Below are 23,672 nucleotides of genomic sequence, written 5' to 3'. Positions count from 1 at the left end.
TAGAATAGAGAAAACAAGCTTCTATCACTCAAAAAGAAAAACTGAACAGCAAACATCTACCTCCACCTGGTGGCCGCATGGCAAGCTCTCAAAACATCAAAACAGCGCGTGCCTCCTCATTGGTCAGCGGCGAGCACGTGACTTCACAGCTGATTTCCGTGGATGGTGTTTTCGCAGGATCAGATGTTCGTCCTTACCTCGGCGAGGCATGAATGCGCCTCTCATCGCGGTCGAATCAGCCGTGGCACACTGACACACAGCTTCCTCCCCCCTGACAGCAGACCCACAGTAGTCATGGCCCAGGCTACACAGATGAACGTCCTCGACATCAGCACTCCTCTCCGAGTGGAGCACGACAAGAAACGACGACAATTCAGCATCCGACTGAACGGTCAGTAATGCGTCAGATAACGAGATGGTGGTCGCGGGGGGAGGAGAACAAACCACTGTGCTCGCTCGCTTGCAAAATGTGCCTTTTGTTTATTATATTTCACTCCGCAACGTAGCATCTAATAAATCCCGTCCTAGTTAAGTTATATAGTACGTACGCATTACATTGTTGTTTATGTGAAAAGCGTTACATGCTTTGATCACAGTAACAGTTAATGGAATACGACATTAACTAACGTTAGTTGTTTTGCTGGAACGAATGGAACTATTTTATCAGCGTATTGTTATCTTTCCGAGTTTGACAAGCGCCTAATGAGTCAGATTCATCCGACGCATGCAGCAGTTATTAGTTGTTTTGTTTTGACGTAAGGAGCCGCAGTCAGTTTCGCCTGTCAGTTCGTGCATTTTTTGCGCAAGCTTTGTTTTCTTCTCTGATTGAATTAGTAATTAAGTTGCTAGCCTACCCGCTAGCCATCCCATGCAGACTTTGTTTTAGCCTACTTCCTGTTCCAACATCTTTCTATCGGTACAAAGCAAACCCTCGTCGTTACGTTTATGTCATTCTGTAGCCACCGCAGAGAAACAGAAACAGACTTGCGTTGATTTCTTGCGGGGTTTCGCATACAAATAAAGAGTTGTATTCACAGAAATAACGCTTACACACAGACACAAACCCAGCCCACGACTATGCGACTGTTTCCCCGGACGGTGAAAATGGAAAACAAAGCAGAGACATGCATCCTGTTTGTCTGAGCAGTTCTTCACGGTCATGAATAACTTTGTTTACTGTATACTGACTAATATATTTGCATCTCTATTAAAGGTTCCCATGACAGGGCTGTTCTGTTGTATGAATATGTGGGGAAGAAAACAGTGGATCTGCAGCATACCGAGGTTCCTGAGGCTTACAGAGGACGAGAGATCGCCAAACATCTTGCCAAGGTTGTAGAAGGTTACTCAAGATCAGTGTGAACTGGTTTTTATACATGAGTAATATAAACGTGGGATATGGCTGTATATCGGCATGGCCGTAGGTGCGGATATACAGCCATATCGCACTGGTATGAGTACATATACAACAGTTCAACAGCACGAGTGTGTGTGCAGAATTACTTGCTTCTGCCACAGACTCAAATCTCAGTTTGGCAGTTTAACAGTTGAGCCCAGGCCTCCGTTACTAATTCCAAAACGTAACTTTAGAACTAGTAATTAAAGGTGCAATGTGTAATATTTAAGAGGATCTCTAGACAGAAATGCAATATAGTATACATAACTATGTTTTCAGGGATGTATAAAGACCCTACTTAATGAAACATTATGCTTTTATTACCTTAGAATTATCAGTTTATATCTACATACACCGCGGGTCCCCTCACATGGAAGTCGCCGTATTGTTTCTACAGTAGCCCTAAATGGACAAACTGCTCTACAGATCGCGCTTCATCACTGTTGTTCTAGCGGAAAAACACTGACACAATGATGAACAAGTAACTGTAATATTCACAATAACATCGTTTTATTTAATTATTAAGTAAATATAATTACTTAATTTACGTTTTAAACATCTTAATCCCGTGTGGGCCACCGTATCTTCTGTAAAGGGAGGGGTGAGCGGTGGACGGGAGCCGTTGGTTGCAATTCACAATCTCACCGCTAGATGCCGCAAAAATCTACACACTGCACCTTTAAGGAACGTTGAGTTGCTTCATTGAAAGCTTATTGTATTACTGTATTAAAAGCTCACTGTATTATGACTAGGCGAGTGTGATTACCTGCATCTGATACAGCATTCATTCTTCAGCTCAATCTCATATTCACAATAAAACATTAGTTTGAATGTCTGCTGAGGAAAGCGTTATCTTTGTCATAATGTTAATATCCTTTCATCTGTTATGGCTGATTTTGCTGCTTGCATTTGTTGTTGCAAACTAAAAATAACTTCTGTTTATAGCATTACCTTTTCAATCTAAAAGTCTTTACTGCTGACTAAAACAGTCTCTTGTCGCCATCTAGTGGCATTAGACAATTAAACTAAAATCACCAACACAAACTGGATCTGGAGCTCACGTGTCTGAAAACCAATTGTAACCAAGTACATTCTCACCTGAAAACCTCTTAAAACTACATTTCGTAACAAAAATCTGCTGTTGGACTTTTGATATTGCTCTAATATCACACTCTTATTATTAGTGATGGGACGATAAATCAATTCTGAGGTCTTCCGAATGCGTCTTGTTTCTCTTTGGAATCGATTCTGAGTTTAGATTTTAACAGCAGATGGCGCTCTAATCTAGTTTTTATTCGCATACTCAAATGTTCACAAAGAAGAGTGCTGAAGATCACATGTGCGTTCGGCTGAATCGTGTAATTTTACCTCGGTTCAGAATGCTTTTATGATGCAAGATTAATGTAAACACAGCCCACTGTAAATACCATTGTAATTCGCTTCACCTTTTTCAAATTGTATAAATGGTTATTTTAACCATAAATGGTTCAAGTGCATGTAAGGATTTGAAAACAAGCAGAGCAGGACTGTTTCTGAAGCAAGCAGTGCCATCTGCTGTTCAAAACTATGCTCAGAATCATGATGTGTTCAGAAATCTCAGAATCGTTTCTGAATCATTTCTCGATTCGCTTTGCAACGATTTATCGTCCCATCCCTATTTGCTAGCCAATCAGATTTAAAGACCAGAAAGAACTGCTGTATAAATGATGATATTACGTTGTTCCTTGTTGTGCATTAAAATATAGTTTGTGATTGTTTTTGCTAGGCTGCAATGGACTTTGTGGTAGAGGAGGACCTGAAAGCCCATTTAACCTGCTGGTACATCCAGAAATACGTCAAAGAAAACCCTCACCCCCATTACTTGGAGCGCGTCCTCCACTGAGAGCAAGAGAGGGGGACGATGATGATTTGGGATTGGGTGGGATGGGTATCTTTGGGGATTCCCTAATCTGTCTGACTGGTCTTGAAACTCCACAAAAGAAAGAAATGCATTTTTTTGTTTGCGAGTGAGTGCGATTTAAGAAGGGGAGAGATCTGAAACTCCAAAACATTTCCTTAGGACAGATAAGAGTGTGGACTTTTTTCAAGCCAATCCAGAGAAGTGAGAGGATTATGACACCCATTATGAACTCAAAATATCAGCTCTCTGATATGATCGTAAGAGTGACGTTAGACTCCATATGCCTCTCTGACCTTACACCTTCAGATTTAGCGGTGCTCACGAGAAAAATACACACGTACACGTTGTGTTCCCACATGCGCAGAGCGTGCACATTCAGCCTGGTATGGAGTTTTAAGGACATCACAATTGTCCTGTCAGAAGCGACTTTTAATCTGTGCATGTTGAAGGCTGATCTTGTGCTTTTGCATGTGTGTGTCTGTGTATACAATGGCCAGTGAAGAGCTCAGACTCTGGAGACAATCGCCTGCCCATATACTCGCAGGGCCGAACCTCTCAGGATGCACACTTTCTAAAAACAATAAAGCACCTCTGCATAGAGGATTCTGTTACATGTGGTTGGATGTGTGTGTGTGTGTGTGTGTGTGTGTGTGTGTGTGTGTGTGTGTGTGTGTGTGTGTGTGTGTGTGTATGCATTGAATAACCGAGCGTGTGAGTGTCAGTGTATGTTAGTTACTCCCAAAAATCCCAGGGGTTTTATTAAAAGTCAGTAGATGAACTGCCTTGAGCAAAACTGGCTGTTTGCAGGGTTAGACAGCACATGGAGCAGACCATCATGCCATGCTCTGTGCTGACACCATTGATGACCGTGATCTTTCTGGTGATGATAATGAAGGTTATCTTTTTCAAGTAAAACAACTGGGCTCTGTTATGTCAACTTGTGATGTAATACAGACTAAAGATGCCTGAAATTCATCTGTTTTTACACACTTATGTACTCTTAATATTACTATTCATGGTTTTGAATTAAAAAAAATTAAAATAAAACTTGGTTTACGAGTGTATATGTCCGTGAGTATGGTGTATTATCATTGTGTGTGTATTTTTGAATCATGTTTTTTTTAAATATTAAAATATTTAGCATTTCATAAGCAGTGCATTTTTTTCGCCTTCATGTTGTATAAGATTTTGTTTTTAAAGAATGGATTTAAAGATAAATATTTTTCTTAAACGAAACAAGTCAAACAGGTTTGAATGATGTTAGGGTGACTAAATAATGACTAAATTAATTTTTCAGTTTTTTTGTTTTACTCAGTTTGGATTTTTCTAGTACAGTTTTTTTTTTATGTTTCCCATGAATATTCAATATGCTCCTGTAAAATCAAATTTTATTCTAAAGGAATTTGTTTTTTAGTTCCCTTCGGTTTCATTTAAGTATTACATAGAGACACAATTATCATTTTCATTTTTATATTTTTAGGTTTTAATTATTGTTTTTGCAATTAAAAATATTTTTATTGTAATTATTATTTTGTATTTCAGTCTTAAGCTGTTTTAGTACATCAAGTTAAAATGAAAACATCTTAGCAACTATAGGTTTGATAAAAAAAAAAAATATATATATATATATATATATATATATATATATATATATATACATACAGTATATTCAAGAAACAAAAATGTATTAGTTGACTATAATTATAATGGTTCCCTTTCTTAAAGAAAATGTTAAATTAATGTTTTTGAACAGTAAGATGTTGAAGTTTTTAAAGAAGTCTCTTCTGCTCACCAAGCCTGCATTTATTTGATCCAAAGTACAGCAAAAACAGTAAATTCTATATTTTTATTTGAATATATTTTAAAATGTAATTTATTACTGTGATCAAAGCTACATTTTCAGCATCATTTCTGCATCAAAATATTAAAATGATTTCTGAAGGATCATGTGACACTGAAGTAATAATACTAAAAATTCAGCTTTGAAATCACAGGAATAAATTACATTTTAAAAGCCATTCAAATAAAAAGCAGTTATTTTAATTAAAAAAAAATATTTCACTGTTTTTGCTGTATTTTGAATCAAAGTAGAACTTTTTAAAAACTTTTGACTGGTAGCGTAAATTCAACGTATTTTTAAGAAAGGGAACAATTGTAATTAGTCAACTAATATATTTTTGTTACTTGAAATAAAAACTATATATAAAATGAAAAAAAGAAAGAAAATATATATAAAAAATGTATCAAACATATACTTGCTAAGACGTTTTCATTTTAACTTGAAAACTTTATTAAATAAAATATTAATAAAACTGTCTGGTAGTGCATTTTAATTTGTTTCCCCAAGATATCAAAATTATTGTTTTCAATGCGTTTATGTTATGCAATCCATCACTACTGGGGGAGACAGAGAGCGCAAACCCTGCACGTGTTCCCGAGCACCGTGTATTTGTTATAACACGGCTCTCCCCCAACCCCCTATGCACCAGCTCCGTGAGCGCCGTAAGAAGACGGGACTCACCGCATAAACGAGAACCGACCACATTATGGGTGAGTGCCTTGTTGATCGCATTCACGTTAATAACATAACCGAAAGTTTTGGACACGCTACAAAACAGTTAAATCATTTTGTCAGACCACATTCTTAGTGCAACGATTGCATTCGCTTTGGGAATGGTTTGTCCTACTAAAAGCCCCATAGTGTTGTCCTTGCTTTCGATTGGTCACCTCAGCCATTCAAAAACACAAGCCTAATTTACATAGCCTGACGGATTAAACCACAATCAAAATCATTTACTGGTCTGTTGGACGAAATAATGTGTTTCATATAGTAAAAACAACTGTCGTAAACAAAACAAAGCAAACATTAATATTATTACACATTCTGTTCAGATGGTAGGGTCCTTAAGTAAAGTAGTTGACGGGATTTGTAGTCTCTTTGATGTGTTCGAAAACTGTAAACATTAATAGTACAGCTGGAGCGGAGAAATACATTAACCAAAGTGCACCGCGACGGGTTTTGCGTCAAGTCTAGTCCGTTGCATTTTCAAGATGGCGTCGCTGGGAAGGAGGCGCGGTGTCCCAGTCAACAGGGAGAGGTCAGTTAGACTAAAACCTGTCATTATTTCGTAAAACGTGATGTGATTTTTTTAGGCTTTATGCAAAATGTACGTTAGTTCACTATCCTTAAAATACTAGGTCGTCTGGAGTTTTGTGGAGCCGCAAACACTAAAAAACATTGTTTGAATAGAGCTCATGTGTTGTTTTGATTAGCTTACTGACACTGGGGTCTCTTAACTGATTAGCAGTCCGGAGACCAGCAAAAAATGTATTTTTTATGGCAGTTACATCTGAAATCTTGACATCTATTACTCATGTTCTTAGCAGTTTGTATTAAACGAAATGACACGAGAGGAACAAGTTAAAATACCGCTTCACAGCCATGACAGCGGGTTTCAAGGAGATGTGTATAGTTAGCAGGCTTTTATACTAACTTTCGTCTTTGCCGCTGATGTTTGGAAAACAGAAAGAAATGGTGTTTTTTTCCGCTAAAAAGTATGGTTGTTTAATGCACTGCTAGTTAAACTGACAGTATGCGTTACATTTATTTAACCGTTTCAAAACGCGGACCGCTCTCACTTGTCTCTGTCGATTAATTAGCAGCTTAGTATTTTCTAAAATAATGGCCATTTTGAAATAACAAGTGTTTATTTATATACATGAGCAAAGGGTCTTTCATTGTACATATTAAAAGGTTCTTATCAGCTTTTATGCTTCTGTAACATCGCTCAAAAGTTTCTTGTCTCACTGTGTGAACTCAGGCCTCAGATGGTGTGGATGATTTAGATAACGCGAGACTGGTCATATCTAATAAAGACCAGAATGTAAGGTCATTTTGTATTTTATACAGTCATTTAAAAATATTGTTTGCATAATTAAGCATAAAATTTCAAGGGAAAAGCACAGGAAATGTCATCCCGTCTGAAGCTGGCATTAAAGTATCTGTAAAACCAGTTTGACTTTTTTTTTCTCCACACCTAGTAAATCTCAGTAGTTGCATTTACATGCAGCAAAATAAACTTTTAAGGCTCAGTTGGACTGAAAAGCATTCATGTAAATGTCTCTGCGACGATTGAGCTCCGTCTAAATAAAATTTTAGATTTGAAATGATAAAATGATTATTATAAAGTATTAAAGAATTAAGCATTAAATCTGTTTTCTCAATCAAATGTAATAATTCCTTTTTGTATGTTTGATATGTTTTCATAAGTCTCACGAATGTGAGCATGTTTAGTTGCGTCCTACAAACTAGTCAGTAGAAGAGACTAAATATTTACTAAGTATTAGCTAAAAAGCTCATCTGACATGCTAAAACAACAATTATACTCTCAGTAGCTCCAGAGACATTATTACACTGGTTTTCGATGTAGTTCTTAAATTGAATAAATATAAAAAATAAGTTGTTTTCCCGTTACATTCAAAAATACTTCATACACAGTGCAATGATGTGTACACTACCAGAACACGTTTATTTGATCCAAAGTACATCAAAAACAGTAACAGTTTTACTATTTAAATAACTTTTCTATTTGAATATATTTTAAAATGTAATTTATTCCTGTGATTTCAAAACTGAATTTTTAGCATCATTACTCCAGTCACATGATCCTTCAGAAACCATTCTAATATTCTGATTTGCTGCTCATAAATTATGAAAAACATTCATTGTTATGTTAAAAACAGCTGAGCAGAATTGTTTCAGGTTTCTTTGATGAATAGAAAGTTCAGAAGAAGAGCATTTATCTGAAATAGAAATCCTTTGTAACAGTATAAATGTCTTTATCATCACTTTTGATCAATTTAAAGCATCCTTGCTAAATAAAAGTATTAATGTCTATCATTTCTTTTCCAAAATAATTACTCCAGGCTTTTGAATAGTATAGTGTATAATGTTACAAAAGCCTCTTTTTTTTTGATAAATGCTGATCTTTGTATTTAAATATGGATTATAATAATAAAATATAATAAAATGTTTCTTGTACAGCAAATCAGCAAATAAGAATAATTTCAGAAAGATCATGTTACACTGAAGTCTGGAGTAAAGATGCTGAAAATGTAGCCTTGATCACAGGAATAAATTACATTTTAAAATGTATTCAAATAGAAAGCAGTTATTTTAAATAGTAAAAATACAATATATCTGCTTTTGCTCTATTTTCAATCTAATAAATGCTGGCTTGGTGAGCAGAAGAGACGTCAGAAGAACGGTCCAAACATTTTGACTGGTAGTGTGTGTTTACATTTGTTTTTATGTCTTTTTTATATTCATCTTACAAACTGGTCAGTTGAGCAGACTGAATGCTTACTAAATATTTGCTAAAAAACCGTGTAGCTTCTGCGATGTTGGTTCTGTGGTTGGTTTTCTCCAATTAAAATAAATGCGCCAACTGGTGCATGTAAATGAATTTGTGAATCAGATTAAAACATTTAAGGTTCATAAACAGAGTTTACAGAATCTGAAATGGGATTGATTTGGATTGACGGATTCTCACTTTTTATCTCTTTCTTCAGGGGAGTGATGGCGGCCACGGAGTGTTACATCGTCCACGAGATCTACAACGGCGAGAATGCACAGGAACAGTTCGAGTACGAGCTGGAGCAGGCTCTGGAGGCGCAGTACCGCTACATCGTAATCGAACCCACGCGCATCGGTGACGAGACGGCCCGCTGGGTGGCTGTGGGAAACTGCCTGCACAAATCCGCCGTTCTGGCAGGGGCCGCCTGCCTCCTGACGCCGCTCGCCCTTCCCGTCGAGTACTCCCGCTACGTGGCGCTCCCCGCTGGCGCGCTGAGCCTGGCCTGCGCCACGCTCTACGGCATCTCCTGGCAGTTCGACCCCTGCTGCAAATACCAGGTTGAGTACGACAGTCAGAAGCTCTCGCGGCTGCCGCTGCACACGCTCACCTCCTCCACGCCGGTGGTTCTGGTTCGGCGGGACGACGTGCACAGAAAGAGACTGCACAACACGATAGCGTTGGCGGCCCTGGCGTACTGTGCCAAGAAGATCTATGAACTGTACGCCGTATGAGCGCTATGGCACGTGCACACACACGCATACAGATACTGATATACGCGTACACACACACAAACACGCAGCAGGGAGGTGAGAAGCACTACTAAACACCCGACACTGGCAGATACACACATACACACCAAACAAAACATATGGATGGACCGACGGGGAGAGCGATGGAAAAACACAAGGAGGCGGCGAGAGACACGGCGCTCTCTCTGTTACGCTCTTTCAGCGTTTTGCTTTCGATCAGTTACAGATTGGACAGGTTGATGTACGTACGGACGGATGGATGAGAGGAAGGGTTGGGGGGGAGCTGATAGTTCTGAATGAATCTTCCCCTTTTTCTCTGTACTTTAAAAGTGATATCACCAGTGCACTTGAGCCCCCCTTCCCGCTCCTTCCCTGTGCCTGTCCAGCCCCTTCCTTGTCCCGGCGGCCCTCCCCGAACGTCACCTGCCACCCACACGGAGCTTCCGCACCCAGGCAGCGACCTGTCGGACTGAACGTGTGGTGGACAGACAGACGGATCATGTTTTAAGAATGACCTTTGAATCCTCTCTTTTCTCCCTCTGTGTAGTTTTACTGTACCCTGCCTTTGGTGCGTCACCTTTTCATTAAACAGTAGGAGATTTAACCTCACTGGCATCTCTGACCACCTTTATTTGACCCTCAAGGGCTCGGATTCTTTCTTACCGCACATCTGAGTTATAGCCTTCACGCAGAGCTCGCAGGCAGATTTGCTTTACAAGCCGTGGTTTGTAACGGATCTGCCGAAATCCGGTTCGTCGTATGAAGTTATGAAAAGTAAATATGAAAGGTGAGCAGTAAATGTGAACTCATCTGGAATGGATAGTTCACTTCACCTTCAAAATTACAATTTTGTCATTTACTCATGTTGATCTAGACCAGAGCTGGAGGGCCACTGTCCTGCTAAAGCCAATGGAATGCAAGCCTGCAACCTTCAGCCAAAAAAGCATAACGGGAAAAGCCAACGCTTCCGGTTTGGGAAAGGAGACCAGAGGCAGCTTTCTTCGAATGGATGTTAATGTTAACAATTCATCATTTAATGACATCTTTAACATGTTTTACATTAAACAATACTTTTGGATTTAACTATTTTTAGAGTTTACACTGACAAAAAAACGCCTTTTGCGATAGGTTCAACATTCCTATGCTATCTGTAAATGGCCAGTGAGTTTCACACAACTCTCTGACTGAAATTCAATGATGTCAAGGCTGTAATGTGATTGGTTTCAAGGCACACGTGATCCAAGCTGAACGTTATGCTTTCTCCAATAGTAAGTAATACACATGTATCATCTCCCAACAGTAACAAAATCTCTGATCCTGCAGAGTTTTGGTTCAACCCTAAAAAGGGTAAATTTGTAGCAGAGATTGTTTTACTATTGGGAGATAAGAGGGTCTGTATTACTTACTATTGGAGAAAGCGTAACACTCAACTTGATAACCAATCACATTACAGCCTTAACATCATTAAAGGGTATCATTACCCCCATGTCGTTCCAAACCCATAAAAAAAAAAAGCTTAGTTCGTCTTCGGAACACAATTTAAGATATTTTGGATAAAAACCAGGAGGATTGTCACTGTCCCATTGACTGCTAAGTAAATAACACTTTCAAGGCCAGGAGAAGTATGAAAGACGTTGTCAAAATAGTCCATCTGCCATCAGTGGTTCAACCGTAATTTTTACGAAGCTACAAGAATACTTTCTGTACACAGAGAAAACAAAAATAACTATGTAACAATTCATCTCCTCTGTGTCACTGTAGCAACATTTTGGAGGGCATCCAATGGATGCAAACAGTGCACACTGTTCTGTCAGCTGCAACACATGGATACATTTATTTTCACTTTGATTCGGACGAAAACTGCGGATCCACGTGATGCAGCTGACAGAGAACAGCGTATGCTGTTTGCGTTCAGTGGGTACTCTCCAAATGGCACTACGAAGATGTGGAGACGAATTGTTGATGAAAGTTGTTGAATGAAGTCATTATTTTTGTTTTCTTTGCGTACAGAAAGTATTCTCGTAGCTGCGTGAAATTATGGTTGAACCACTGATGGCAGATGGACTATTTTGACAACGTCTTCCATACTTTTCTGGGCCTTGACAGTGTTATTTACTTAGGAGTCAATGGGCCAGCCACAAGCCTCCTGTTTTTATCCGAAATATCTTAAATTGTGTTCTGAAGACGAACAAAGCTTTTTAAAAAGTGAAATCCGAAACTATTGTTTAGAGCAGTGGTTCTCAATCCTGGTCCTGGGGGACCCCTGCTCTGCACATTTTGCATGTCTCCCTTATTTAACACACCTGATTGAGATCATCAGCTCATTAGTAGAGATCCATGAACTGAACTAACAAGCTGATGATCTCAATCAGGTGTGTTAAATAAGAGAGACATGCAAAATGTGCAGAGCAGGGGTCTCCCAGGACCAGGATTGAGAACCACTGGTTTAGAGTAAAACATGTTGAAGATTAGCAGATAGGCTGTTGATTCATTAAATCAGTAGTTCCTAACCACATTCCTGGAGGCCCCCCAACACTACATGTTTTCCATGTATCCTTAATCAAACACACCTGATTCAGATCAATAGCTCTTTAGTAGACTCTTATAGAAGTCTGAAATAGATGTGTGTGACAAAGGAAAGATGCAAAATGTGCAGTATTGGGGGGGCCTCCAGGAATGTGGTTGGGAACCACTGCATTAAATGATAAGCAGTTTCCTCAAAGTTGTTTGTTCAGCGTAGAGAAGCCTCACCTCCATTGACATCCATTAAAAAAAAAAAACAGCATCTGGTCACCTTCCCTCTACTGCAGTGTTAACATTAGCTGTTATGTTTTTTTTTTTTGGCTAAAAGTAAAAAAGCAAGCTTGCCTTTTATTGCAGGGGTGCCCAACCCTGTTCCTGGAGATCTACCTACCCACAGACTTTAGTTCCAGCCCTGCTCCAACACAGCTGTCTGTAATTATTAAGTGTTACCTAAGAGATGAATTAGCTGGTTTAGGTGTGTTCGATCAGGGTTGGAGCTAAACTTTGTAGGATAGTAGACCTCCAGGAACAGGGTTGGACACCCCTGGTCTAGTGCATTGATCTCAAACTCAATTCCTGGAGGGGCCACAGCTCTGCACAGTTTTGCTCCAACCCTAATCAAACACACCTGATCCAATTAAGGTCTTCAGGATTATTGGAAACTATTGAGCAGGTGTGAGTTGGAGCTGGTAGGAGCTAAACTCTGGCTGTGTCCAAATTCAGGGTCTACATCCTTTGGAGGACTCATTTGAAGGATGTTACGTCACAGCGTTGCGACGAAGGCTGTCCAAATTCGTAGGATCCTTCAAATGCGGCCCACAATACTGAGGCCCACAAGATACTTCTTGCTTAGCGCTGTCACGGTTGCTAGACGACCGAATATGAGCAACGGGTAAGGGAGGGAACTGAAAGAAGGGTAGGCTGTCCAAATTCACGACACCTACTTCCAGGTTTTGACGTCTTCGGAGGACCCCTCCTCCTTCAACCAGGTAGGAAGGATCCTAAGGAGGATGCAGACCCTGAATTTGGACACAGCCTCTGTAGAGCTGTGGCTCTCTAGGAAATTGAGTTTGAGACCACTGTTCTAGTGGCTTTGTTTCTAGTGATGTTGAAGACATTTATTAGTTTGCTCAGGTGTGTTTGATTAGGGTTGGAGCTAAACTCAGAGACAGTGGCCCTTCTTGACTGAAGTTGATCCAGACCACGGATTCTTAACCCTGGCCCACGAGATCCATTTTCCTGCAGAGTTTAGCTCCAACCTTGGTCCAACTCACCCGCCTGTAACTTTCTAGTGATCTCAAAGAATTTGTTCAGATGTTTGATTAGGGTCGGAGCAGAAATCTGCAGGAAAAAATGGATCTTGTGGGCCAGAGTTGAGAACCCCTGATCTACAGTAGCTAACATTTGAAGTGGATCAAAACCTTTCATCAAAGTTGTCCTAAAACCAAAACAATACCCGACTGTGATTATGCAGCAGATTCAAATTTTGACTACTGTAGACCCATGTGCTATGTTATTGGGTTTCAAAGGAAACTAGAGTTCAAAATGAAAATGCGTAACTCATCTTAAGAAATCTGAAGGGTAAACTTGTGTTTAATAATTGGACAAAATAGAATATATTTCATACACAGGAAAACCTTCCAAATCAGTTAGAACACAAATGTGGCAGGAAATGGATTAGTGTAAATCCAGTTCTTCTTATGAAGTAATGAAAAATAAACAAAGGATGAGCAGTAAATGTGAACTCATCAGAAATGCATATTTCACCCATATATTAACATTTGGTCATTTACTTATGTTCCAGATGCATGCTGTTACTTAAAGGGGTCATAAACTGCCTTTATTATCTCTGAGGTCCACTTATAATGAAAGGTTTTTACATCAAAAAAACATAGTTTATAAGTAATAGGCTTCATCAGGATGCTCTATTTGAAAAGGTGTGGCAGCTTGTAGACTCAGAAGTAAACGCCCCCTGCTATGATTGGCAACAGTTGTGTATGTTTGACAGCCTGCCCTACATCCTTCATATCAAACAATCTGTAATAAGAGGCAAAGCAATAGTGACCACGTAATAAAAACAGTTACTCACACTTGTGTTGTGCGACTGTCAGATTCAATATAGTCGGCACAGTACCCGTCTTTTAGTTTCAATCTTTCTGAAAACCACTTGTTGAGTTGTTCCTTGGTTAAAAAAAACGAATCCATGGTAAAATGAAGTGAACAAAGGACCAAGTTCTTACTATTGCATCACAGAGTGGCACATTCCACAACCTGGCACAACATTCATTTTGGCAGATTGGCTTTAATTCTGAAACTTTCGGGATGTTTTTATAGTACAATGACCTCTTATATGTTAAAAAAAAATCAGTTTTGAGTTCTCAGTTCATGACCCCTTTACATTTTTTTTGGTTACTGTTACTGGAATTAGCAGATAAACCAGTTTATTGCATGAAAATTGCTTAACAGTTTGCATAAGAGACCAGTGAGGTTTTAAGAATCAAATGCTATTTTGTATTAATGGTACCATGTTAAATAATATTTACACTTGGTTTTGATGTTTTTATGATTGCACCTCAGGCTGTAGAGATTCAAACAGTCTTCTTGTCTGCAATTAGTCAACAGTTAAAATACATTTGGCCTTTTAAAAGATTATTTAGGGTTATCCAATCTGCTTGTTTTACAATGTCCTAGAAGTGACATTACATAAAGAAATAATGCTTAATTTAAGATTAATTTGTTAGTAAGATTAATTCTTAGGTAAAGATTGAATTAAGATTAATGCTTAAACAAAGACCAAGTCTGTGTCTAGGTCATGTGAGGAAACTCAGGTCAGAAGGTGAGTCCATATGTTTTGTGTTAAAAAATATGCCTTTCATAGATTGCATTTAGCTAGAGCAGGATTTTAGAGGACTGAAATGGGGTTTTTCAGTTCTGAGACACTGTACAACTCTGATGTTAATGTTTTGCTGGCCTTGAAAGGAAACTGTAGGCATAAAAAAACTCATCTCAAGGGATCTTAAAGTAAACGTGTGGAAGAAGAATCAAGCAAAATACCAAATATTTCATGCACATGGACATCTTTTTAAATCTGCGTGTTTGGAGCTGTATGTGAATCAGTGGAAAAGAAGGAATTAGTTTAGTTTATTCTGTTTAGACTGACTGTATGAACACCATTTAAATAACATCGCTGTGACATAAATGCCTGCCGAGTTCTAGCGCCAACCTTATTTGGAGACAAAAATCACCTGGGCTGGCTTTGTAAGATATGTATTTTTTATTCAGTTCTAAAATGTTGCAAATGGAGAGTTTTAATCATGGCCTATTGATCATTTTCTTGAAAAAAAAAAAAAATCTCCAGCCAATGCTTTTCCTCTAAAGCACAACCGTTTGATTATGCGCATTCATCTCCTGTGTTCTTATTGAGAGCTGCATATGTTTGGTGCTCCTCATGAGTCATAAGCATCTGTCATAACCAGATTATCATGATGTGGGCCTTGCAGTGACGCTTCACATCTGTTTTGTTTTCTGTTGCTGTGGAAATTTTTCAAGCAACGTCTAATTGGGGCAGAAGGCAGGTGAGAATGTGTCAAAACATAAATCATTAAACGTTTAGATTATTCCAACTTCCTGTTTGAATAAGGGGCACCTGAACATTATGATGATAATCACTGATAGCCAAAAGGGAACTACAAGGAGAAACGTGATTTGACATGTAACTGTAGGCGAAAGGTGACATGAGAATTTGCCAAGTCTTATCAGGGTGCACAGAGTGGAAAAGTCAGTTAATAATAAATTGGGATTAATAAGTAAGTAATCAATCAATGAATTAACAAACTATGCAATACAGGACAATATAAGTTTTGTTAAGGTAAATTAAAGACTTTTTAAAGACCATTTTAAAAATAAGTCTTATTTTCTGAGAAATTTTGTGAATTACTGTTTTAAAAAAGGAAAAATGTCTGTTTAGTAGTCAACTTAATTCAAAGGGAAAACAAGTTTTCATATCTCATTGACTTTTTTTGTTTGTTTGTAAGATACACAAATTTTGTTTGTTTATCGAAAACTTCATATCTTAATTTTAAATCTCAGGTAAATATATCTTGATATAAGGATATTTAGATATTTGTATTGGAAAACTAGGCATTATAGTTTTTTGTTGTTGTTTTTGCATGTAAAATTTTATGCCATAACTGCTCCAATTAAGGAATTTTCAAGGCCTAAATTTGATTAAGACAAGCAAAAACCCAGATAGAAGTAATTTGATAAATGCTTGTTCAAATGCTATTGTGTTCTTCAATGAACAGTGATGATTCAAGCAACTGAATCAATTTTGTAAATATTTATTAAATACATACACACATTTACCTTTAGACATACAAATTAAACTTTTCAGCTATTAAATCTTCAGAAGAAAGATGCAAAGATTTAGTTCTCTTGCAGAATAAACAATTCCTGATAATTACTCACCCCCATGTTATTCAAGATGTCTTTCTTTGATCAGTCGAAAAGAAATGAATGGTTTTGAAGAAAACATTCAACGTCAGATGATTTTGAAGTTGGAAGAGAAAATGAGAAGGAGTTTTTGTCCTACCCTACCTTTTTGAACCAAAGTATACAGACGAAGAACTAACCAAGCATAACCTTTCCAAAATATTTACTTAATGCTCAAAGTTGCGGATATGAATCAGAGCTAGTGCGAGATGAGCATTTGTTTCACTAGATAAGACTCCTATTCCTCGGCTGGGATTGTGTAGAGCCATTTAAAGCTGTAATAAAACTGCAATTTGGACCTTCAACCCATTGATCCCCATTGAAGTCCACTATATGGAGAAAAATCCTGGAATGTTTTCCTCAAAAACCTTCATTTCTTTTTGACTGAAGAAAGAAAGACAAACATCTTGGACGACATGGGGGTAAACTATCAAGAGCTTTTTACTCTGGAAGTAAACTAACCATATAATACTGTTTCCTCTTATTCCTCCTTCACTCTTTGTTCTTTTACGGCTCGTGAAGCCATCAGTCTGAAGTAGACAGTGGGCCACAGTGTACGCAGATAGATGGCTGCAGTAGGCAGCAGCCCAGCTAATACCACGTCTTTCTGTTTGTGACAGACAGCTTTCAGAACAGCATGTGCCACGTCCACTGGATCCGACCCCTTCGCTGTGGTTTTGTCCATTACTTCAAATTCAAAAAAACAAAACACTAATTTAAACACATGACTAAATACTAAAATATGTATATTTACAGTGCCTTGCAAAAGTTTTCATACCCCTTAATTTTTTCTTTCATGTTTTGATGCAGCATTATGTTAAACTGCTTTAAATTAGTTTTTCCCCACATCAATGTACACTCCATACACCATAATAATAACAAAGCAAAAACCAGATTTGCAAATTTGACAAATTTATTAAAAATAAACCACTAAATAAGTACATTGCATAAGTATTCATACCCTTAACTCAGTACATAGTTGAAGCACCTTTACAGCCTCAAGTCTTTTTGGGTATGATGTGACAAGCTTTGCACATCTGCATTTGGCAATTATCTGCCATTCCTTGCCTCACCTTTTCACCTCTCAAGCTCTGTCAGCTTGGATGGGGGCTGGCAGACATTTTCTAGAGTCCTAGTTGTTCCAATCGTCTTCCATTATGGATAATGCTTCTGTGAACCTTCAATGCAGCAGATTTTTTTCTGAACTCTTCCCTAGATCATTGCCTTAACGCAAGTCTGTCACTGAGCTCTACAGGCAGTTATCTTGACCTCAGGACTTGGTTTTTGCTCTGATATGCATTTTCAGCTGTTAGACCTTTTCTGAGAGGTGTGTGCCTTTCTCAATCATACTCATTCAAATGAATTTGCCACAGTTTAACTCCACTCGAAGTGTAGTAACATCTAGAAGCAATATGAATGCTCCTGAGCTAAATTTCGAGTGTCCCAGATAAGGGTGTGAATACTTATGCAACGGGATCTTTTCAGTTTTTATTTCTAATAAATTTGCAAAGTTGTTACAAACCTGTTTTATGCTTTGTCATTATGGTGTATGAGATGATTGATGATAGAGATGTGAGAATTAAGGGGTATGAATACTTTTGCAAGGCACTGTATGATACTCATTTTCAAAAACTTATTTTATAACTCACATTCAGAGACTGGTTGACAAGAACATCATGCTCTCACCTCCATATTTAGAGCCGTCCCCCGTGACTGCATTGATGGACAGGTTTGTTTTAATGTAACCAGGGCTGATGACAGACACCTGCAGGCCGAACCTGTCGACCTCTGCCCTCAAACAGTCAAAGTAGGCCTGCGTCGCATGCTTAGATGCAGAGTCTGGGAGAAAACATTTCAGATATGCAAGCAAGGAACTCAGTCACATGTAATCACATGAATATGTTCTTTTATGTATACTTCCTTGTTTTGTGTAAGTCTGTAGATCAGTTCAATTTTATACACATCGCTGCAAAGCAGCTTCACAGAAAATAAATATTTCTACAATCCAATTAAAGGGATTACGGTTGAACCACTGACGTTACATGGAATATTTTAACAATGTCTTTACTATCTTTCTGGGCCTTGAATGTTTTAGTTGTGTTGCTGTCTATGCAGGGTCAGAAAGCTCTCGGATTTCATCCAAAATATCTTAGTTTATGTTCTGAAGATGAACGAAGGTCTTACGGGTTTGGAACGATGTGAGGGTGACTAATTAATGACAGAATTTTTGGGTGAACTTTCCCTTTAAGAGTAATTTATCATTGGTAACTATGTCAAAGTGATGTCCATATGGTAGAAATGTACAGTTCTAGGACAGAAATGTTGCAATTGGTTAATAACATATTCAAGTAGAAAATTTTAACAAGATTAACAAGCATATACTCACATGCAGATCTGTACGGTATGGAGATCTTTCCCTGCACACTGCTAATGACAACAATGTGTCCACTGCGTCTATCAACCATTGAAGGCAGAATGGCTGGATGGAACCAAACATTTTTAATTATATTTCTGATAAAAATCTAACATAATGTCATGTATAATGTGATGTGTACTAAATTATATAACATTATAATATCTTATATCTATAAATACACTGCCGCTCAATCATCAGTAAGATTTTTAATGTTTTTTTTTTTTTAAAAGTTCCATTTATTTGATCAAAAATACAGAACGAAATAATATTATGAAATATTATTGTAATTCAAAATAACATTTTTTTAATATACTTTAAAATATAAATTATTTTTGTGATGTAAAGCTGAATTTTCATCATTCTGATATACTGATTTATTACTTTTATTATCAATGTTGGAAACAGTTGTGCTGCTTAATATTTTTTTAACCTGTGATACTTTTTCAGGATTCTTTGATGAATAAAAAGTTAAAAAGAACAGCTTTTATTCAAAACAGAAATCTTTTCTTTTTCTATCATTTTTTTAATCAATTTAACACAACCTTGCTAAATAAAAGTATTAATTTCTTTCAAAGAGAGAAAGAAAACATTTTTTTACTGACTCCAAACTTTGAACGGGGTGTTTATTGTTACAAAAGTTTTCTATTTGAAATAAATGCTGTTCTGTTTAATGTTTTGTTTATTAATTATGATTTGAAAAAAGTATCACAGGTTCCAAAAAAAAAATATTACGCAGCACAACTGTTTCCAACATTGATTAGAATTGTTCATCAGAATATTAGACTGATTTCTGAAGGATCATGTGACACTGAAGACTGACGCTGAAAATTCAGCTTTGCATCACAGGAATAAATTACATTTCAAATTATATTAAAATAGAAAACCGCTATTTCAAATTGCATTAACATTTCACAATATTAGATTTTTTTTCAGTATTTTTAATCAAATAAATGCAGCCTTGATGAGCAGAAAAGTCTCCTTACTAATCCCAAACTTTTGTGAAGCAGTGTATACACTACCAGTCAAAAGTTTTTGAACGGTACTATTTTTAATGTTTTTTAAAGAAGTCTCTTTTTCTCCCCAAGCCTGCATTTATTTGATCCAAAGCACAGCAAAAACTATTTAACTGTTTTCTATTTGAATATATTTTAAAATGTTATTTATTCCTCTGATTTCAAAGCTAAATTTTTAGCATCATTACTCCAGTCTTCAGTGTCACATGATCCTCCACAAATCATTCAAATTTTTTGATTTGCTGTTAAAAAACATTTACTATCATTATCATTATGTTGAAAACAGCCGAGTAGAATTTTTTTCAAGTTTCTTCGATGAAATAAGTTAAGAAGAACAGCATTTATCTGAAATAGAAATCTTTTGTAACATTATAAATGTCTTTATCATCACTTTAGGTCAATTTAAAGCATCCTTGCTAAATAAAAGGATTCATTTCATATACTTTTGAATGGTATAGTGTATAATGTTACAAAAGCTTTTTATTTCAGATAAATGCTGATCTTTGGATCTTTCTGTTCATCAAAGAATCCTGAAAAAAATTAACTCAACTGTTTTAAATATTGATAATAATAATAATAAATGTTTCTTGAATAGCAAATCAGCATATTAGAATGGTTTATGAAGGATCATGTGACACTGAAGACTGGAGTAGTGATGCTGAAAATTCAGCTTTGACACCAAAGGAATGAAAGGCATTTTAAAATATATTTAAGTAGAAACAGTTCTTTAAAATTGTAATAACATTTCACAATATTACTGTTTTTACTGTATTTTCGATCAAATAAATGCAGTCTTGGCATAAAGGTTAAATCTTTGAATGGTAGTGTGTGTGTATAACCAGATATGGTTCCACTGATCTCTTTCTGTGAGTCTTCTCCACTAACCTTGTGTAAGAGCGACAGGACCGAAGTAGTTAGTCTCCATGACATCTCGCTGAACTGACACATGGGTGTCCAGGATGTTGCCACGGTAACTAATGCCTGCATTGTTGATGAGGACATCAACGTGACCATGGCACTTCAAAATCTCCTCGGCGGCACTGGGAACCACAGATGTGTTGGAGAGGTCAAAGGTGACAGTGCAGGGCGTGTAAGTCTGAAAGAGAAATAAATAAATAACCCTAACTATTGTGTGACCAGACATAGTGTTTAGATACATTCACACTTTATTAAGGCATTCAAAATTAAAATAGGCTTAAGAGATAACATATCTTCCAGAATCCGAACAGTCAAAGAGGTGAGTAAAAGATTTGACTGTGTGTTTTCACCTGTATCTTTCCATTGTTTTTGTTTCTGAGCTCCTCCACGACCTCCTGCAGTCTCTTCTGGTCCCGTCCGCAGAGGATCAGTCGGGCCCCCGCCGCATGGAAGACCCGCGCACACTCTGAGGTACAAAAGAAAGACTGAGATACTAAACAAAGAAAGATGTAATATCTACAGTTAAATGCCATTGATAAGACATTATGATTAGCATTATAAGTGAGTTCATGTTCAAGTAACCTTTGCCCAGTCCTGAACTGGCTCCAGTGATCACCACCACTTTATCCTGCAGATTCTGCTTGTGTCTCAATCTCTGGATCACTTTCAGCAAAATCAGCAGCCCAACAGTCCCAGCGGCCAGTGGCGCAACTCCTAAACCTAACAAACGCTCCATGTGTCTGTACACAAATGCAGAGACATGCATATATTAATTCACATTCAAAACTCAGAAACCCAGAATGTTTATCTACAAGTAACATGCATTCTGTGAAAACACCACTGACCTTAAATCTGGATATGTTTTACATGTTGTTTAAATAGAAGACAGAAGTGAACATTGTAAACAATATTTTTATTGTATATGATCAGTGTAACGATTTTATACCTTACATATTTTGACCTCACATTGAGAGATAGCATGCGATATTTGTATTTATAAAAATTATTTCTCAGTGCCAGACCATTTAAAATAAACTAGTAAATGCTTTTTTTTCTTCTCGCCAAGCCTGCATTTATTTGATCTAAAATATAGCAAAAACAGTCCAATTTTGAAATATTTTTACCATTTAAAATAACTCTTTTCTATTTGAATGTATTTTAAAATGTAATGTACTCCAGCCCTCAGTGTCACATGATCCTTCAGAAATCATTCTATGCTGATTTGCTGTTTATAGGAAACATTTATTATTATCATCAATATTTAAACAGCAAAGTCTATCTTTTAGGATTCTTTGATAAATATATAGAAAGATCCAAAGACCAGCATTTATCTAAAATAAAAAGCTTTTGTAACATTATACACTATACTACTTTTCAAAAGCTTGGAGTCAGTGTTTTCTTGCTTTGGAAAAATATTTGAGAAATTAATACTTATTTTTAGTTAGTAAGGATGCTTTATTTAAAAAAAAATTGTAACATTACATACGATTTTTATTTCAGATAAATACTATTCTCCTGAAATTTCTATTCAATAAAGAAACCTAAAAAAATATATACTCAGCTGTTTTCAACATAATAATAATAATAATAATAATAATAATAATAATAATAATAATAATATATTTTGAGCAGCAAATCATAATATTATAATTGATTTCTAAAAGGATCATGTGACTGGAGTGATAATGTTAAAAAATCAGCTTTGAAATCAGGAATAAATTACATTTTAAAATATATTTAAATAGAAAAACGTTATTTTAAATAGTAAAAATATTTACAAATGTGACAGTTTTTGCTGTACTTTGGATCAAATAAATACAGGCTTGGTGAGCAGAACAGACTTCCTTAAAAAAAAAAACATCAAAAACGTTACTGTTCAAAAACTTTTTAATAGTAGAGTATATGTATCAGACAAAAAATGACTACACTTTTTAAAAACAAATAGTACAACTATTAATTGTTTTCGTTGAATTAAAAAAAAAAAAAACGTAAGAAAGTATCCTTAGTAACTAACTAAAATAAAAAATAAATAAATAAATAAACTCAAAAGCACTTAACAGTTTCCAAAACTTAAAAATTAATATTGAAAACCAAAATATAAAATACCTTAAAATAATAATAAATGCTATAATAATATGCAAATACTGAAAACACACTTCTGTCAAGGGTATTAGTGCTCGAGTGTCCTTGAGGCATTTTCGTGATCGATTTATCGTTCAAACATCCCGTAGTCTGTTCACGCTATCACTCACATGTAGGCTATGTAGTGCACGAATTAATCCACAGCAACTATCCTTACTATTAAGTCACGTATAGATGTCTCAGTGCACTATGCAACCAAGCTTATTTTAAAAAAAATGTATTATCTCTAATAATCTGTATCTCTAAGGCCGTTGTATCTGCATGCACTGTTTTGCAAACATATAAAATACACTGGCAGGAATAATAACACAATACCTACCTTAAACTAAGACCCATATGATTGAATCATGTACAATCCGGAACTGAACACGATCACGTGATTTCGACTGTCCAATAAAATTTCGAAGAGGCGAAGCTATCACGCCCTCTAGAGAATTCAGCAAGTAATCACATCAAAACAATGGATATGACAGCAGTGTTCGTTTAGGTTACTAAAACTAAAACTATCAACAACAACAACAAAAACGTTACCTGAAATTAAATAAACATGAAATACAATATAATACCGAATACTGGAATAAAATACACGAACAGTCAAAAGTTTTTGAACAGTAAGACTTTTTAATGTTTTAATGAATTCTGTTATTCTAAATATTGTTACTACTTACTCTTTTCTATTTGAATATATTTTAAAATATAATTTATTTCTGTGATCAAAGCTTTTCCTTCAGCAATTATTCTAATTTTCTTATTTGCTGTTCAAGAAA

General features: G+C 36.6%; 3 protein-coding genes across 5 annotated transcripts; 2 read left to right on the top strand and 1 right to left on the bottom strand.

The window, feature by feature from the left end:
• Positions 1 to 173: 173 nt before the first annotated feature.
• Positions 174 to 4,372, top strand: natd1 (protein NATD1). The gene is made up of 3 exons (XM_073833340.1): positions 174 to 391; positions 1,214 to 1,332; positions 3,162 to 4,372. Exons 1-3 carry the CDS (start codon positions 184 to 186, stop codon positions 3,276 to 3,278), a joined length of 444 nt encoding a protein of 147 aa, XP_073689441.1. The 5' UTR covers positions 174 to 183; the 3' UTR covers positions 3,279 to 4,372.
• A 1,382-nt stretch (positions 4,373 to 5,754) lies between these two features.
• tmem11 (transmembrane protein 11) lies at positions 5,755 to 10,011 on the top strand. 2 transcript variants are annotated; one of them, XM_073833338.1, is made up of 2 exons: positions 5,755 to 5,846; positions 8,868 to 10,011. In XM_073833338.1, exon 2 carries the CDS (start codon positions 8,875 to 8,877, stop codon positions 9,382 to 9,384), a length of 510 nt encoding a protein of 169 aa, XP_073689439.1. In that variant the 5' UTR covers positions 5,755 to 5,846; positions 8,868 to 8,874; the 3' UTR covers positions 9,385 to 10,011. The 2 variants fall into 2 exon arrangements, with proteins under 2 accessions (XP_073689439.1, XP_073689438.1); XM_073833337.1 differs by lacking the exon at positions 5,755 to 5,846 and adding an exon at positions 6,342 to 6,394.
• A 6,238-nt stretch (positions 10,012 to 16,249) lies between these two features.
• Positions 16,250 to 23,284, bottom strand: dhrs7b (dehydrogenase/reductase (SDR family) member 7B). Of its 2 annotated transcripts, XM_073833335.1 has the most exons (7): positions 23,225 to 23,284; positions 21,346 to 21,503; positions 21,114 to 21,229; positions 20,731 to 20,941; positions 18,803 to 18,895; positions 18,103 to 18,255; positions 16,250 to 17,103 (listed from the first exon to the last, which is right to left on the bottom strand). In XM_073833335.1, the coding sequence occupies exons 1-7, from the start codon at positions 23,239 to 23,241 to the stop codon at positions 16,898 to 16,900; spliced, it is 954 nt and encodes a 317-aa protein (XP_073689436.1). In that variant the 5' UTR covers positions 23,242 to 23,284; the 3' UTR covers positions 16,250 to 16,897. The 2 variants fall into 2 exon arrangements, with proteins under 2 accessions (XP_073689436.1, XP_073689435.1); XM_073833334.1 differs by lacking the exon at positions 23,225 to 23,284 and having other exon boundaries at positions 21,346 to 22,242.
• Between the last annotated feature and the right edge of the window lie 388 nt (positions 23,285 to 23,672).

The sequence above is a fragment of the Garra rufa genome, chromosome 1 (genome assembly GCF_049309525.1).
Source record: "Garra rufa chromosome 1, GarRuf1.0, whole genome shotgun sequence".
Lineage (NCBI taxonomy): Eukaryota > Metazoa > Chordata > Actinopteri > Cypriniformes > Cyprinidae > Garra > Garra rufa.
This window is presented reverse-complemented; position numbering and strand designations above follow the sequence as displayed.

Coding starts and splice junctions, on each gene's coding strand:
- tmem11 (XM_073833337.1), top strand. CDS start 6,348: ATGGCGTCGCTGGGAAGGAGGCGCGGTGTCCCAGTCAACAGGGAGAG. Junction 6,395..8,867: donor GTCCCAGTCAACAGGGAGAG/GTCAGTTAGACT, acceptor CTCTTTCTTCAG/GGGAGTGATGGCGGCCACGG.
- dhrs7b (XM_073833334.1), bottom strand. CDS start 21,529: ATGCATGTCTCTGCATTTGTGTACAGACACATGGAGCGTTTGTTAGGT. Junction 18,896..20,730: donor TCCTGTCGCTCTTACACAAG/GTTAGTGGAGAA, acceptor GGTTCCATCCAG/CCATTCTGCCTTCAATGGTT. Junction 17,104..18,102: donor GGACGGCTCTAAATATGGAG/GTGAGAGCATGA, acceptor TTGAATTTGAAG/TAATGGACAAAACCACAGCG.
- natd1 (XM_073833340.1), top strand. CDS start 184: ATGTTCGTCCTTACCTCGGCGAGGCATGAATGCGCCTCTCATCGCGGT. Junction 392..1,213: donor ATTCAGCATCCGACTGAACG/GTCAGTAATGCG, acceptor TCTCTATTAAAG/GTTCCCATGACAGGGCTGTT. Junction 1,333..3,161: donor TCGCCAAACATCTTGCCAAG/GTTGTAGAAGGT, acceptor TGTTTTTGCTAG/GCTGCAATGGACTTTGTGGT.